Source organism: Schistocerca piceifrons, chromosome 2 (assembly GCF_021461385.2).
Source record: "Schistocerca piceifrons isolate TAMUIC-IGC-003096 chromosome 2, iqSchPice1.1, whole genome shotgun sequence".
NCBI classification, from domain to species: Eukaryota; Metazoa; Arthropoda; class Insecta; order Orthoptera; family Acrididae; genus Schistocerca; species Schistocerca piceifrons.
Genome location: NC_060139.1, coordinates 754,161,627 through 754,179,560, shown reverse-complemented (window position 1 = coordinate 754,179,560; position 17,934 = coordinate 754,161,627). Strand labels below are relative to the sequence as shown.

At 40.7% G+C, this 17,934-nt stretch overlaps 1 protein-coding gene across 4 annotated transcripts in view; it reads left to right on the top strand.

The window, feature by feature from the left end:
* The window catches only part of LOC124777024 (nuclear pore complex protein Nup93-like), a 213,281-nt gene that overhangs the window by 36,759 nt on the left and 158,588 nt on the right, over positions 1 to 17,934 (top strand). For all 4 annotated transcript variants that reach the window (XM_047252278.1, XM_047252279.1, XM_047252280.1 and 1 more), the window contains 2 exons: positions 6,277 to 6,447; positions 6,529 to 6,668. In XM_047252278.1, the coding sequence (XP_047108234.1) occupies positions 6,277 to 6,447; positions 6,529 to 6,668 (311 nt within the window). The remainder of the gene's footprint in view (positions 1 to 6,276; positions 6,448 to 6,528; positions 6,669 to 17,934) is intronic.

Below are 17,934 nucleotides of genomic sequence, written 5' to 3'. Positions count from 1 at the left end.
GACATGCTTTACGGTGCTGTTCACAACATTATTCGTCCATTACAGCTATTGTTGAGGAATTATGGTGGACATATTAAGCATTTCCTGTAAAGAACATCATCTTTGCTTTGTCTTACTTTGTTATGCTAATTATTGCTATTCTGATCAGATGAAGCGCCATCTGTCGGACATTTTTTGAACTTTTGTATTTTTTGGTTCTAATAAAACCCCATGTCATTCCAACCATGTTTGTCAATTTGTACCTCTCTATCTACGTTATTCCGTGATTTATTCAGTTTTCAAATTTATAGTGACATTTTGATCACCCGGTATAAAGTGCTAATGTGTTTATAACATTATTGCATGGAATGGGATGATATACAATGTGCTACTTGATTTATATATTCATTCTTGGAATGACATGATATTGATATAATTGTACAAAAAATGACAATATCCAAGACTGTAAAGTTAACTTGGACAAATAAACATTATTATTATTAAAAGGATGTGTGATAATCACAGATGGAAATACATGCTCTGCAATGTGCTCCCATGCTGGCCACAAGGTTGGTGAGGAGGTCTTGTGGTAGGTAATTTCATTCCTCCAGTAGCACAGTTGACAGTTGATGGACATGCTGCAGTACGTTTCCTCAATGCATCCCACATTTGCTAAATGACATTTAAGTTGGGGAACAGGCAGGCCAGTACATTGGACAAATATCCACTTGTTCCACCTGGCCTATTTATTTATTTATTGTTCCATGGGAGCAAATTAAGGAGAAGTCTCCATGGTCATGGAACGAGTCAATAGATGAAATTATAACATGATAGTAGAAACAGATAAAATGAAATATAAGAAACATATTCAGGTGACAATTTGTAAGTTTAAATAAAGAAAATCAACAATGTAACACTGGAATTTGCTTAATTTTTCAGCTCTTCCAGGAGCTCCTCGACAGAATAGGAGGAGTGAGCCATGAGGAAACTCTTCAGTTTAGACTTAAAAGTGTTTGGGCTACTGCTAAGATTTTTGAGTTCTTGTGGTAGCTTATTGAAAATGGATGCAGCAGAATACTGCACTCCTTTCTGCACAAGAGTCAAGGAAGTGCATTCCACATGCAGATTTGATTTCTGCCTAGTATTAACTGAGTGAAAGCTGCTCACTCTTGGGAATAAGCTAATATTGCTAACAACAAACGACATTAAAGAAAATATATACTGTGAGGGCAATGTCAGAATTCCCAGGCTATTGAATAGGGGTCGATAAGAGGTTCTCGAACTTACACCACATATAGCTCGACCAGCCCGTTTTTGAGCTAGAAATACCCTTTTTGAATCAGAAGAATTACCCCAAAAAATAATACCATATGACGTAAGCGTATGAAAATATGCGAAGTAGACTACTTTTCGTGTTGAACTGTCATTTATTTCAGATACTGTTCTAATGGTAAATAAAGCAGCATTTAGTTTCTGAACAAGATCCTGAACATGGGCTTTCCACAACAGCTTCCTATCTATCCGAACGCCTAGGAACTTGAACTGTTCAGTCTCGCTTATAATATGCCCATTCTGTCTGATCAAAATATCAGTTCTTGTTGAATTGTGAGTTAGAAACTGTAAAAACTGAGTCTTACTGTGATTTAGCATCAAATTATTTTCCACAAACCATGAACTTATTTCATGAATTACATTATTTGATAATGTTTCAATATTACACACAAGATCCTTCACTACGAAGCTGGTTTCATCAGCAAACAGAAATATTTTTGAATCACCTGTAATACTAGGAGGCATATCATTTATATAAATAAAAAACAGCAGTGGCCCCAGCACCGACCCTTGGGGAACGCCCCACTTAACAGTGCCCCATTGGGACTGAACATCACTACCACTCCCAATATTGCGGAGAATTACCTTCTGCTTTCTGTTCTTAAAGTAAGGGCGAACCAATTGTAAGCTACTCCCCTTACTCCATAATGGTCCAACTTCTGCAGTAATATTTTGTAGTCAACACAGTAAAAAGCCTTCGTTAAATCGAAGAAAACACTTAGCATTCACAACCTTGTATTTAATCCACCCAAAACCTCACAGAGAAAAGAGAATACAGCATTTTCAGTTGTTAAACCATTTCTAAAACCAAACTGTAGATTTGACAGCAAATTATGTGAATTTAAATGCTCCAGTAACCTTTTATATACAACCCTCTCGATAACTTAAGCAAACACCGATGGCATAGAAATAGGTCTATAATTGTCAGCATTATCCCTGTCTCCCTTTTTATAAAATGGCTTCACTACCGAGTACTTTAATTGGTCAGGAAACCGACCACTCTTAAAGGAAAAGTTACAGATATGGCTAAGTACTGGACTAACATACATAGAACAATACTTCAGTATTCTGCTAGATACCCCGTCATATTCATGAGAGTTCTTGGTCTTTAGTGATTTAATTATTAACTCAATCTCCCTCTTGTCAGTATCATGGAGGAGCATTTCAGGTAACAGTCTCGGAACACTTTTTTCTACGAGTGCTATATGATTCCCTGTTGGGACTAGGTTTCTATTTAGTTCACCTGCTATATTCAGAAAGTGATTATTAAATACTGTACATACATGCGACTTATCAGTAACACGGACATCCCCACTACGCACTGATTCTATATTCTCGACCCGTCTCTGCAGACCAGCCACTTCCTTTATGACTGACCATATGGTTTTAATTTTATCCTGAGACTTAGCTATTCTATCTGCATACCACATACTTTTTGCCTTCCTAATAACTTTTTTAAGCACCTTACAATACTGTTTGTAATGGGCTGCTGCATTTAGATTTTGACTGTTTCTAATGTTTTGATATAATTGCCACTTTGTTCTACAGGATATTCTTATCCCTCTAGTCAGCCACCCAGGCTGCCTGTTTGTGCTAGTACTCTGTTTCGAGCGTTCTAACGGAAAGCAACTTTCAAAGAGCACGAGAAAAGTCTTGAGGAAAGCATTATATTTATCGTCTACTGTATCAGCACTATGAACATCTTGCACTCTTGCTCCTTGATAAGGTTTACAAAGGTCTCTACAGCAACTGGATCAGCTTTCCTAAAAAGTTGATAACTATATTTAACATGTGTTGCAGCACAAAAATCTTTTAGAGTTAAAACTTGTGCATCATGATCTGAAAGGCCATTCACCTTTTTGCTAACAGAATGCCCTTCTAGTAATGAGGAATGAACAAAACTGTTGTCTGTGGTTGTTCTACTGTTCCCTTGCACTCTTGTTGGAAAGAATACGGTTTGCATAAGATTATATGAATTAAGGAGGTCTACAAGCATCCTTTTCCTTGCACAATCACGTATACAATTAATATTGAAGTCACCACATATAACTAACTTTTTGTATTTCCTATAAAGTGAACCAAGAACCTCCTCTAGCTTTAGCAAAAATGTTGTGAAATCGGAGTCTGGGGATCTATAAATAACAACAGTTAGAAGTTTAGCTCCATTAAATTTAACCACACCTGCACAACATTCAAACGCCTTTTTAGTGCAGTACTTTGAAACATCAATTGACTCAAATGGGATACAGTTTTTCACATACATGGCTACTCCCCCACACCGCAAAGAGCTCCTAGAAAAACTGCCAGCCAACCTGTATCCTGGTAAAGGAAGCCTCTGAATTATCTCCTTATTTAAGAAGTGTTCAGATATACCAATAATTTCAGAGTCAACATCTATAAGCAGTTCTCTAACTTGATCTCTAATCCCTTGTATATTTTGATGAAATATACTAATTCCCTCATTAATCGGATACCTAAGCTTTGTTGAAAGTGGTTTCTTTGTTAGAGTGACTTCCCTTAAGCAGGAATACCTGTCAGCTGACTTCAATCTAAAAAAGGTACACCTTTAACACCCACTACTACAGGAATTTTCCCATGAGTGATCCCACCACCCCCACCTATACTGTCACATATAAGGTTTGCCAACCTCCTCTTTCCATACCTGTTGAGGTGCAGGAGTGACATCATAAGCGAGTGACTGCGTTTGCAGCTGTAGCGGTGCATCGAAAGCTAAGTACTAATTAATTTTTTGTGTATAGTGGTTTGTTTAGGAACTTTAGTAGTCTTCAACCGGTGTTCTTGGTGTTTTCTGGTGAAATAATTTCAGAAGAAATTTTTGGGAACTGCTTTCACTTTCGTTACTGTGTCATTAGACGTTTGATTTTCTTTCTGTGTTAGTCTTTGTTATATTCTCATTTGTTGTTGATTAATACTGTCAATAATAGTAGTTACTTCCCTTGTAGAGCAAGTTTGTGATTATTGTAGTCAGTTTTTTACCATCTTATTATTGTAGTAGCGGAACTTAGATAAAGTAGTTTTCTTGTTTCAATAACTGTAAAATTTTACCATGAGTGAGAAGTGTGAGCTTTGCCGTAGGTTCATGAGTAGTGGATTGCGGTGTGAGACTTGTTCGAAGTATTCTCACTGGGGGGATTGCAGTGGGGAAGCCAGTGGGCATTCTGGTGAGATTCTCAACGCAGTCACGCATTGTCATCCATAAAATGAAGTCAGGGCCGATTGTGCCGTAAAAGATGCACATGGGGGAGGAGTGCAGTCTCGCAATAATACTGACATGTGAGTGTAATGTGTACAAAGATTTAGAGGTCAGTACAACCATGCGGTATTATGCCTTCGCATACCATAGCGCCTGGACCACCAAAATGATCGTGTCCGACAATCTTCCTGGACCATACATATTCCCACCAGTCACTGTATGATGGCACGTCCTGAATCTCTGCTCAGATTGAAACTGTTATCATCTGAGAAAAGCATGCAATTCCACTCATCATTATTCCAGTCCCTATGCTCTTTGCCACCATCGCAAATCTTTGAATACGGTACACTCACCAGTCAATTGTACTGTGACACTGTACTCCTTCCCCCCATGTGTCTTTTCTGGGATGCATTTGACCCTGAATTATTTTTTATGGGTGACAGTGTGCAACTGCATTGATTAGTGCAGGTGGAGGAGCTCTTGGAAAGAGAGAATATTTGATGAATGAACTGGCCTCCTGTTTCCCCAACGTAAATCCCATCTAGCACTATGAGATGCATTGGGGAGACTTATTGCAGCACATTGACATGCACCAGTGACCATGCAGCATTTGTCAACCGTGCTGTTGGAGAAATGAAACACCCTACCAAAAGGCCTTACCAACCTCAAGGTAAGCATGTGAGCGCAATGCAGAGCATGCATTTCCATACCTGGCAGTCACATACCCTATTAAGAACCATATCTCGTCGTTGGTAATGTCCAGGGGACCGTCATAAATTGTGAAGATTTTAGTGTAATTATTGTCTTTGAATAAAAGTGTCATTTCTGTTTGTCTCATTGCATATTCCTTTAAGTTACTTTCTGTACTATATTCCAGCAGTGCTGGCTATGTAAGACCCAAGTTTCATTGAGCTGTGTTTCTTCACAATGACACTTCGTGCCAAAGTTACTTTCATCCTTAAGTTTAACACAAGTGTATTTTGTGACCTATCACGTAAGTGAGCCGACCTTCGTCACGCCAGTGCCTGTTGTCTTGCTCCACATTCCCTGCTTTTATTCCAGTGTGGAAACTTTTTTTATCATATTTTGTTATGTAAATTATCTTCTGCTTTCCACATAACACTGTTGAGGAGGTACTACAACACTTTTATGAATCACCTGTCTTGATGTGTCCTTTTGATATGCTAGTTTTCACTCATTGTAAAACAGTCAATTGAACTGTGTTGTGTCATGTAGATATTATAAAAGTAACCTTACTGTGGTAAGATTATGAAAAGGCTAGACTGCTAATCCATATAGTGGAGATGTTGAAGTGTAGACAGGCACAACAAAAAGCCTGCTAAACAATTGACCTTTTGGCCTAAAACGCTTCTAAAGTAAACACACACATACTTTCATGCAAGCTCAGCTCATTTGTGTGAATGTGCGTGCGCATGGGTGTGGACGTGTGCTTGTTTGTTGTTGTTTACTTGAGGAGAATGACTCTTGGCTGAAAGCTCACTTGTTTAGCTGTCGTTTTGTTGTGCCTGTGTGCAACTCAACATCTCCACTGTATGGTGAGTAACTAATTGTACTTTTCGTAATATTGTCATTATTCCATCCTAGATTTTCTATTGTTTGATTTAATCTTATTATGGCTTGTTGCTGCATCCATTGTGATTAAATGTGGTCCTTTAGTACAGATTACTCATTCTTGTTACTACCTTCTGTGTTATCTTTATAAATACTTTCTTGATGACAAACTGTTTCAGATGTCGGATGTAAATGAGTCATTACTTACGGGCTCCAAAAGTTTATTGGATCATCTAGAAATGGCTTATGCAAAAGTGGTGTCAGAGTATAACAAGAATGTGGTACAAGATGTGGTGCAACTGCCATTACTGTCAAGGTTCTTGGAGATGCCTGAAATTCAATCAGATAAGGTGTGGCTTATTCTTTCTTCTGTTAAAATTTTTTAAAAAGGCTGTGAAAATGTTAGCTATTCAGAGGTTTCATTCTTACAGACTGCAAAAGAAATTTGGGAAATGGTGAACCACATGACTCACATTATACCACAAGTGACAGATGGGCCTCTGCATTCGCGATCAAGTGCAACATTCCAGCAGACCCTTATCACTCAAGCCAAGAGGCACCTAGAAGAAAGGTAAGACAAAGTGATGTTAATTACCAGAAAATTTTACAAAATCACTCTGAATCTGAGTAATTAGTGAACTAAAAACAAGGTGTTCAAAATTGCACACCAAAAGTGTGGTACAGCTGTTATTTACTTTCCAAGTAATAGTAATCCAAATCGAAGTATTTTTAAAGTAGTTTTAGTAAGTTTTGCAATCCCACACATTGTGACAGGCACTATATGTTTTCTCATTATTTGTTTTGAGGTGAGATGTTAATCTTAGCAAAGATATGATCCTTCTGTGTAGGCTAGATCGCAGGTATCTCACTGTAGAGCCATTCATCAAAGTGAGACCTTGTTTTCGAGTAATTGATGAAAAAGAATTATTTCGTGTGTAGCTCAAGACGCTTAAATATAATAGTGTTATACCGAGGAATGTTGTAGTGTAGTGGTTGTGACACATTCCTGACATCCAGAAGGCTGTGGGTTTGAATCTCAGTGGGTGCCTGAATTTTTTTTAAAAATTGTTGTTGAAATTAGTATAATTTTTTACAAACAACCCTGTTGGGGGAACACCTGTAACCGAATGTTGAAACCAACATGAAAATCACTTCATTTGTAAGGCTTTTATTTGTTAAGAGTCGTCACCAGTTTCAGGTTAACAAATGCCCATTATCAGGTGGAATTATTCTTGGGTTGTGACCCCGCACGCCACGAGAATGGCTTGAGTGGAGACGACTGCCACAAGTGAGCGCAGAGCACGATGTAAAATGATGGGCATTTGTTAGTGTGAAACTAGTAGCGACTTCTAAAAACTAAGCCTTACAGTGGAAACAGTGATTTCATGTTTTTTACTAATTTTTATTTGGTTAATTAGTTTAGATGTAATTTGTTTTACTCTATTCTTTTTCACATAATTTTCCTCATTGTGTTGGCATTTTTATTTCCCCTTAATTTTTTCTTCCTGTCATTCTTTTTCCTTTTGGAATATTTGTCCATATAAATTTATTTATTTTCATGTGTTAACTTCCATTTAATTTCTTCCATTTTATATTTTTGTCCATGTTATTGCATTCATTATTTCTATTCCTCATTTTGCTTGGTTTTCATTTTACTAGCTTAAATCACCTCTTTGCTTTTTTATCTGTAGTGCAGCAAGAATTTGTTTAAAATATTTGTATGATGATTACAAACTAGAAAAAAAGGACATGTTGTAATGAAAAATAAATCTTTGACACCATTGCACAGCCATTATAAAAACATTGTTTATTTATACCAATAGATTGACATTTTCAAACTTTCAGATATGATCGGTAAATGAAAATTATTAAAAATCACATGGATAAAGGTTCCACAGGAAAAGAGAATGATAGGAAGAAAAAAAATGAGAGCAGATAATGAAGTCAATATGATGATGATGATGATGATGATGAAAACGACACAACAAAACAGTATAAATAAAAGAAAATTACATGAAACCATTTAGCTGAAAAAAAAAATTCATTTCAATAAATACCTGATGAGGTTAAACCCACAAACTTCTGCATGTCAGGAACGTACCTTAACCATTACTCTACACCATTGCTCTGCGTGACACTATTGCATTTAAGCTTCTAGAGCATCATACAAAATCCTTCTTCGTTGATTATTCGTAAACTAGCACCCACTTTGATGTATGATCCTAGGGTGTGATACCTGGGACCCTATAACCTACACGAACGTATCGATGGTTTCAAAAATAGGTGCTGCTCCTAGGACTTCTCCCTGTAAGTATTTGGGAGTTACTAGATGAGGTGGACAAGGGTACTGGCCGAGTCATATGTGGTAAACCACCTAAAATCCACATCCAGGCTTTCCAGCACATTGTTCCTTGTTGATAATCCTCCAGACAGATTCGATCTGGGTTTGGCATCCCTCTCTGAATCCCTGGAACAGTGTGCTGACACACTAGACCATACGGGCAGGTTCAAAACAAGTAAATGAGTAAACAAATAAATCCCACCCTCAGGGAAAAATGCATGCATGGAGGGAGGGTTGTGAATAGAGGTTAAGTTTGAGGAGTATGTCACGTGGATCTTCATAAACTTTTCGACATCTCGAAAGAAAGAAAAACTGTTCTTAATGCTCCTATTGCTTTCCAGTAAGACTGAGCCACAGGAAATCCTAAGAATCTTGATTCCCACACAAGATATCAGAACTGCCTCTGTAGAAATCCAGTCCCTCCTTACCCATGCACCCCTGCCTTCTGTCCACTTCCCAAAATTGACAAAAACAACCATCCCAGCATTCCATCATAGAAGATTTAGAAGCACCACTTAAGTGCATCTCATTAACAGACCAGTACTTTGAACCCATTGTGTGGAGCCGCCCATTCTACATTAGACACGTACGACTTCCTGGATTGTTTCAAAACCCTTCTTATGCCTTCTTCCACCTGGAAATCCTCCCACTTACATTTGGCTACTCCTCATGCTTGCATCAAAGTCTCCCATAAACTTCACTATTCAGTGTCATCCTTAGATTTATCTGCATCACCTTTGAGTGCCAGACCTACAAACAAATGAGGGGGTGGTCATGAGAACAAAGATGCCATGTCCTACGCCAGTCTTCTTATGAGCTGCATGGATGTGCCAGTTGTAAAGCCATCCTCACATGGGACATGAAATTATACGTGGACGTGGAGCTTTGTGATGCCACAGTGTGGAATTTCACATTCCAGTATTCCAAAGTGTGAAAGACAGTTCAGAGTTGTGAGTAACTGAATCCACTTTCCCTTCTTCCCTTTTTTCCCCTCTCTCCTCCCTGATGAAGGAACAAAGTTCCGAAAGCTAGGAATGTAAATTTTCAGTTCTGTTTGATGTGTATCTATCGGCTGTACTGAGCTGAGGTAAGTACTGGCCAGCCCCTCTATCTCTTTGTTAGTATTTGTTTCACATCTTATATGAGATTTTCCATTAATCATTTAGATCACCTATATGGTCCACAACCTTCATTGTTTTGTCCCTTTTGTTAGCTATCACTTACGTCTGTCATCTTAACACTTTCTCTTCTTCAGTGTTTTATATATACATAAATAAATATTTTCGTCACCAACTGTGCTAGTTTCATCTTCCTCCTATTATCTTGTTCCGTTTATAGTCCTCTTCTCTTTTTTATTTATTGATTTATTTATTCAACATTCCATAGTTTTAACGTTCGTTATTCGCTGTTTCCCAGCCAACAATCACTGCCAACAATCTCTTCCACACCTACCAGTATCATCCATTTCCGTCGATTTCTTGTTGCTGGCGATATTTTTGTGCCATTGGCTATCTTTCTCTGCCACAAGAAAAATTTTTTGGGACATTTCTGCCCCACCCGCGATCTTTTTTGCGGCACGCGCGATCTTTTTTGCGGCACGCGCGATCTTTTTTGCGGCACGCGCGATCTTTTTTGCGGCACGCGCGATCTTTTTTGCGGCACGCGCGATCGCTTTTGCGGCACGCGCGATCGCTTTTGCGGCAGGCGCGATCGCTTTTGCGGCAGGCGCGATCGCTTTTGCGGCAGGCGCGATCGCTTTTGCGGCAGGCGCGATCGCTTTTGCGGCAGGCGCGATCTTTTTTCGCCACTCGCTATCTCTGTTTTTGAGCTACGTGTGTTCTTTTTCCCCCTGATCTGGACATACTTGCTTGGTCTGGTCAACTTTTTCCGTATTTTTCTTATTTACTGGTCTTCCTTTGGTATTTAACATTACCAACACAATTTCTTTCCTTCTCGTCCTTCCCTCCGTGTTTTACTCCTTCTTATGATTACTATCTCAACTTTAGTTATTTAATTTCCCTATCCACCAGTTACCCACTATGTACCCTAATCCTATACCACATTATTTACATTCATTCCGGAAACATGCATTCACTGTAGCCAAACTGCAATCCCACATACTTTTCCTCCAGTCCTGCTTAACCTTTGGAATTACCCCTAAAGGGCTTACCTTAAAAGTTCCCATCTCTGGGTGCAATTCCTCCTTCCACCAGTCTCTCCTGGACTTCCAGAACCTTCAATCCTTAGCCCTTACCCAACTTGTCCTGAATCTCTACACTACTTCATGTAACCACCACTCCCAACAGCTCCTATCTCTCTTCAAAGTCCTCCACCTCTCAAACCCTTGCTTGGAGAACACACTGAGGAACATCATCCTAGAAGCCAGCTGCAAACTTGAGTTCCATGCCACACAACACCTGAAAAAACTATCCACAGTGCTAGTGCAACACCTAAGAAGTGGGGTCCCTCTCCCTATCCCTCACAAACACCAACCACAACAGAACCTTCAACAAACCCCCCTCATAGCCAACAAACCTAGCCTAGCCACCCTACTCAATCTCCCCATCCCAGCACATACCCCACACAGACCAAATCTCAACTATAACCACAGTCAAATGCCACATATCACCAGTCCCAATTCAGTCCTAAACCTCTCATCCAGATCCCTCTCTCCTCCAGAGACATCTGTTCTATCAAAAGGCTTAACCTTTAGCCCCACACCTAAATTCAACCACACTGCCCTGGTTAAAGATCTCCTCTCATTCACCCGGAACCTCAACTGGAAATATCACTTCACTACCCAAACACAGCCCCCAAGTACTAGACCCAGTGTTGAACCCTGTCTAGAACAGTTTCGACTGCCTTCTCAAAGGGATCCTCCTCCCCTCCCCCAAAGCCATCCCTTGCAGACATTTCAGGAATTCCTCACATCCAGTGTTGCCTCCCAGTCCTTCTTGAAGAACATCCCGACAACCCCCAACATCACCCCAGCTGAATCCCGTGCCATTAAAGAGCTGAAAATAGACCACTCTATTGTCATCCTCCCGGCGGATAAAGGCTCCACAACTGTCGTACTTGACCGTGTGGAGTATGTGGCAGAAGGACTGCGTCAACTCTCTGACACCTCAACCTACAAAGCTGTTACCCAGGATCCCATTCCCTCCATCCAGACTGAGCTGCAAAAAATCCTAAAAATCCAAGGTCCCTCACAAGGCCTCACAACGGCTTCCATATACTTACTCACTCCACCTGAGCCACGTACCCCTACCTTCTACCTATTACCCAAAATCCACAAAGAGAACCATCCTGGCCGTCCCATTGTAGCAGGCTTCAAATCCCCAACCGAACGTATCTCAGCTCTGGTAGACCAGCACCTACGACCTATCACCCGCAGACTCCCATCCTACATCAAAGACACAAACCACTTCCTAGAACGCCTCAAATCTGTTCCCACTCCTCTCCCACCTGAAACCTTTCTTGTCACCATAGATGCTACATCCCTTTACACAAACATCCCACATACCCATGGTCTCTCTGCCCTTGAGCACTACCTCTCCCAACGCCCACCCGAAGATCTTCCAAAAACCTCGTTCCTTATCACACTTACCAACTTCATCCTCACCCATAATTACTTCACTTTTGAAGGCCAGACCTACAAACAAATCAGGGGAACGGCCATGGGAACCAGGATGGCTCCCTCCTATGCCAACCTCTTCATGGGCCACATGGAGGAGGCTTTCCTGAAGACCCAACAGCTGCTTCCCCTGGCCTGGTATAGGTTTATAGATGACATCTTTGTGGTCTGGACTCATGGTGAAGAAACACTCCTTAATTTCCTCCATAACCTCAACTCCTTTTCGAATCTGAATTTCACCTGGTCCTTCTCCAAAACCCAAGCCACCTTCCTGGATGTTGACCTTCATCTTGTTGAAGCTCACATCCACACCTCTGTCCATATCAAACCCACAAACAAACAACAGTACCTTCACTTTGATAGCTGCCATCCTTTCCACATCAAACGCTCCCTTCCCTACAGCCTAGGTATTCGTGGCAAACGTATCTGCTCCAGTGACGAATCCCTCAACAACTACACCAATAACCTGACCAGTGCTTTCCTCTCCCGCAACTATCCTGCAGACCTTGTCCACAAACAGATTTCCCGAGCCATACATTCCTCCCCGTCCAACAACAATGTTCCTACCCCCAGACCACACAGAAGCATCCCCCTTGTCACCCAATATTATCCTGGCCTCGAAAACATCAACAAATTACTCCGCCAAGGATATGACTTTCTCAAGTCAACCCCTGAAATTAGATCATCCCTTGACAAAATTCTCCCCACACCACCCAGAGTTGCCTTTCGTCGCCCCCCTAACCTCCGTAACATCCTTGTTAAACCCTACAATATTCCCAGACTACCTTCTCTACCCAGCGGTTCCTACCCCTGTAACCGACCCCGCTGCAAAACCTGCCCCATGCATCCGCCCACAACCACCTACTCCAGCCCCGCTACTGGTAAAACATACACAATTCAAGGCAAGGCTACGTGTGAAACTACACATGTCATTTATCAACTGACGTGTCTGCACTGCACAGCCTTTTACATTGGCATGACAACAACCAAACTGGCTGAGCGAATGAACGGACACAGACGAACTGTCCGCCTAGGAGATGCCCAATACCCAGTAGCGGAGCATGCCCTCCAGCATAATTCTAGGGACCTAGGAACCTGCTACACCGTATGTGCCATTTGGCTTCTCCCACCCAACACCAGTCCCTCTGAACTGCGGAGATGGGAACTTGCACTCCAACACATCCTTTCATCCCGCCATCCCCCTGGACTGAACCTACGTTAAACAACCTCACTCCCATTCACTCTTCAGTCTTCTCCTCTTTCCCTTTCCTCTTTAGCCATTCACGCATCTTTTCATCCTACATAGTTGTGTTTATCTTTATACTTTACTTCTGTATGCATCCTCTTTGGTTTGAAGCTGGCACAGTACTTACAGTAGAATATCTTTGGCTTCCCTCTGACAACCATGCCTCCATCCTTGCTACCCTCCCTGTTTACCTTTCCCTGTTGCTTCATAACCTGGGTTGTGAGTAACTGAATCCACTTTCCCTTCTTCCCTTTTTTCCCCTCTCTCCTCCCTGATGAAGGAACAAAGTTCCGAAAGCTAGGAATGTAAATTTTCAGTTCTGTTTTATGTGTATCTATCGGCTGTACTGAGCTGAGGTAAGTACTGGCCAGCCCCTCTATCTCTTTGTTAGTATTTATTTAGTTCAGACATATCAAATTTCAAAGGGACAACAGAAGAAAGTGTTAACCCACAACAACATTTTCGTCGTGTTGCATGTTATACATTAGCTTAAATTCAAAGAAGAGGATGTAAATACAATAAGTCGAAACAGTTTGTATAACATAAAGCATTGGCCAGCAATATGCATATAACTACTTTTTACTAGCAGGTAGTGTGTTAAAGAGTACAACAGATAAAGTTATGTTTCTAGTCCGAACTAAATTGAGGGTTAGCATTTTAACATTTACTCATGTTATGAATAAACCCTGTATCAAGGAACTGGCACATCGAGGATCTGTCGTAAACTTGTTGTTTATGGTATGATTTGTTGTAATAAAGTGATGGGAAATGTCATATTCGTGATTAAAGAATTTCTGTATTTGATTGTTCTTGTATTATAACGTGTGCATTGTGGAAGTATGCCATTTCATGGTAAATGGCGCATTGTAGATTGTACAATGTGTTCCAATTAAATGTCAGTTAATGATACATTGGCAGTTAAGGGCTTCAGCAAATTGTCACATCAAATATGTAGACTTGGATAAAACATGTTCACCACAGTGTAATGGATACAGACTGTGTGGAAATAGCAGGTTATCGTAGGTTGGGGCTGGGATAATTTAGAGAACAGAGGATATGTTGTAATGATAATACCCGTTTGTGCAGTTCAGGAAAGCTGGTGGTAAAGGCGAGGGTCCAGATGACCCAAGTTGTGAAGCAGCCAATGAAATTAAGCGTGTAATGTTCAGCCACATGTTGTGCCGCAGGGTGGTCCACTTTGCTTTTGACCAAAGTTTGGCGGTGGCCGATCACCCTGATGGGCAGCTGGTTGGTAGTCATACCAGTAGAAAAAGCTGTGCAATGATCACTGCAGAGCTAGTATATGACGTAGCTACTTGCACAGGTGGCCCAGGCTATGAGGGGGTAAGATAAGCCTGTGACAGGACTGGAATATGAATGATAGTCAGTGACAAAGGGGCTGCTCTTTTATAGCTGGTTTTTCAGGCTGGTGGGAGGATTGGGGATGTGTACAGATATGGCATGGGAAATATGTTTGCGAACAAGGTCTGGGATGTAGTGCCTGCCTGTCTGTGAAGACCATTCAGCATACTAGGCAAGGGAGTTCTTGTTGCCGCAGACATGCTGTCCCCAGGTGCCCAGGCTGTATGGGATGGATTTTTTAGTGTGGAAGGGATGGTGACTATTGAAATGCAGGTACTGTTGGTGGTTGGTAGATTAACTCCATTTCCTAACTGATGTCATTTATCTTCCTATTTAATCTATCATAATTTCTCACTCTGTCCCCTTGCGTCATCTTTACTACTCTTTCTCTTGCTGTCTTTTCCTTCAGCTCTCTCTTTCCCCATCCTCACAACAGGTGGGTCTCCCACAACCCAGGATCTGAGTGACCTTTCCCCCATGTTTTGTTCCCTCTTTTCGGTTTCATTTTTCGTTTGCAGCATTAACTCAGCAGGTCATCATGATTAAGCTTTGTGGATGTGTCTGGTTAGTGACTTAGACAAAAACTACATATCATTATCATTTTAAATATTTCATTGACAAATGACAGAAACAAATCCTGGGATCTAGATGCTGGTTGTTATTGTTATTAAAGATTGCTAGATACAAGGGTTCCCAGAAAGTAATGCACCACATTTTTTTCCTTCACTTCTGTGTTGAACATAATGAGAATTACACAAATGAAAGAAAGCAGTTTTACCTACTACTACTACTACTACTACTACTACTCCTACTCGGCTCTACAGCCCTTGAAGGGCCTTGGCCTGCATCACAATATCCTGCCATTCAAACCGGTCCATGGCTTGCCATCTCAATCATCTCACACCCAGCTTTTCCATGTCTTCTTCGATTCCATCCACCCATCTCTTTCTGGGACATCCCTTCCGTTGTCTGCCTCCAGCCTTGCCATCAAAAATCTTCTTACATGTTCTATCTTTCTCAATTCTGACAACATGTCTTGCCCATCACAGTCTTCTTATTTTAATGATAGTGACAATGTCAGGCTCTTCAAAAAGTTGTTCTGATTCTGCATTCATACGTATGTGCCAACCTTCTTGATCGTATATTGGGCCGTATATTTTCTGCAGAACCTTTCTCTCCCAAATGCTAAGGATCCTTTCCTCATTCGCAGTCATGGTCCATGTCTCGGCACCATACGTAACAACTGGTCTTGTAATTGTTTTGTAACTGAGGATTTTGGATTTTCGTGATAGAAGTGAGCTCCTGAGCATGGGTAGTGTGGCAAAGTAGCATCTGTTGTCTGCTGCTATTCTAGCTTTCACCTTGCTGCTGATGTCGTTTGTCTCTGCGATAGTCTACCTAAGGTACCTGAAATCTCTCACCCTTTCAAACTCATTGTCGACTATCCTGAGATTTGGTTGGTTTTGCTGGTTGGTCTTTGCCATATATTTGGTCTTTTCGACATTGACCACCAGGCCATGTTCCCTTGCACCTCTTTCCAGTTGTTGATAGGTATCAGCCAGCACAGCAGTGTTTCGTGCGAGTAATGCCACATCATCTGCATAGGCTAGGTATTGCAGTAAACGATTAAAACTGGTTCCTCCTCTATTTATCTCTATCTGACTTATGACTTTTTCTAGCCAGAGGTTGAATAGCAGTGAAGAGATATTGTCACCCTGTCTCAGTCCCTTCTTCACTTCCACTTCTCTGGATATTTCGCCCTGAATTTTTACTTTACAGCTGGTTTCACTGAGAATCATTGTAGTAAGTTTAACGAGCTTGTTAGGTATTCCAGCCTCTTCCATCACATTCCACAGTGCCACTATTCCATCCTCTTCCATCACATTCCGCAATGCCACTCTTGAGATGCTATCATAGACTTGTTTAAAATCGATATAAAGCTGGTGTATGTTTATTTGATGTTCATAACATTTTTCAAGTAGTATGCGTAATGTGAATATTTGGTCAGTTATTGACCTATTTCTTCTAAAGTCACTCTGATAGTCTCCACTTCTCTCTTCCACATAGGGAGTAAGCCTCCTAGATAGGATCTTGGAGAACGCTTTGTATGTAGTATTTAGCAAGGATATTCCTTTGTAATTCTGGCTGTTTAATTTAGCTCCTTCTTATGTATGGGGCACATAATAGCCATTTTCCACTCCATTGGCATGCTCTCCTCCTGCCAGTTGTTCAGTATTACTGTATGTATTTGCTTCCCACCATACTTGAGAAATTCTGCCTGCATCTGATCATCTCCAGGTGCCCTATTATTTTTTAAGGTCTTAATGGCTTGTACCACTTTCTCCTCTGTGGTTTCTGGTGTTAAGACCTCTGGTCCGTAATAATTTATTTCCACCAGTCCTCCTTGTTCTAATACTTCTTTTTGTGGATTCAGTAACTCTTGGAAGTATTCTGCCCATCTGTCAAATACTTTATTACTCTAGCCTCTCAGCTCCCCTTCTTTATTTCTAAATATATTTGTTCTGGCTTGAAACCCAGCTTTTCCTTCTTTAATCGTTTGGTACATTTCACGTACTTGCTTCTCTTCTCGTAGCTGTTCAATTTCTTCTTTTCTAGTGCTCTTTTCTTCTTTCTGCAAACCCTCTTAGCTACACGGCACTTCTCATTATATTCATTCAGATTTGATCTAGTTTTTCTCTCAAATAATTTTATTCGTGCTATGTTACACTCCTCAATTCTTCTCATACATTCTTCATCAAACCAGTCTGCCTTCCTTTGAACTTCCCAAAATCTCCACAACTGCCTCGAGGATTGCAGTCTTACGTTGTTTCCACATTATATCTAAATGTTCATTTGTTGTGTTGGTATCATTCTTAACCCCCTCTTCTATTTTCCTCTGATATGCTTTCCGTATTTCTTCTGATTACTTTCTTAATGTCAAAACTCTTCTGTTTGTGGCCTTTTTGTGTACTCAATAGTGAGATCCTTTGCCTATATTATCACTAGATGATGGTTTGAATTGCAGTCAGCTCCACGTTGGCTCCTAACATCCTTTATGTCTGATCTCTGCTGCTGCGGCTATGCCTGCTTTGTTTAATTCTTCGTTTGTTGTCCTCAGAGTTGATGCATTGCATTGCTACACTGGCTGAAAAATGGGTTTTGTAATTTGGACACTGACTACTGTAAATAATGTAGCTGACAGATGCACAGTTGCGGTTCACTGTCTTTTACTTTTACTTTCACTTTCACTTTTT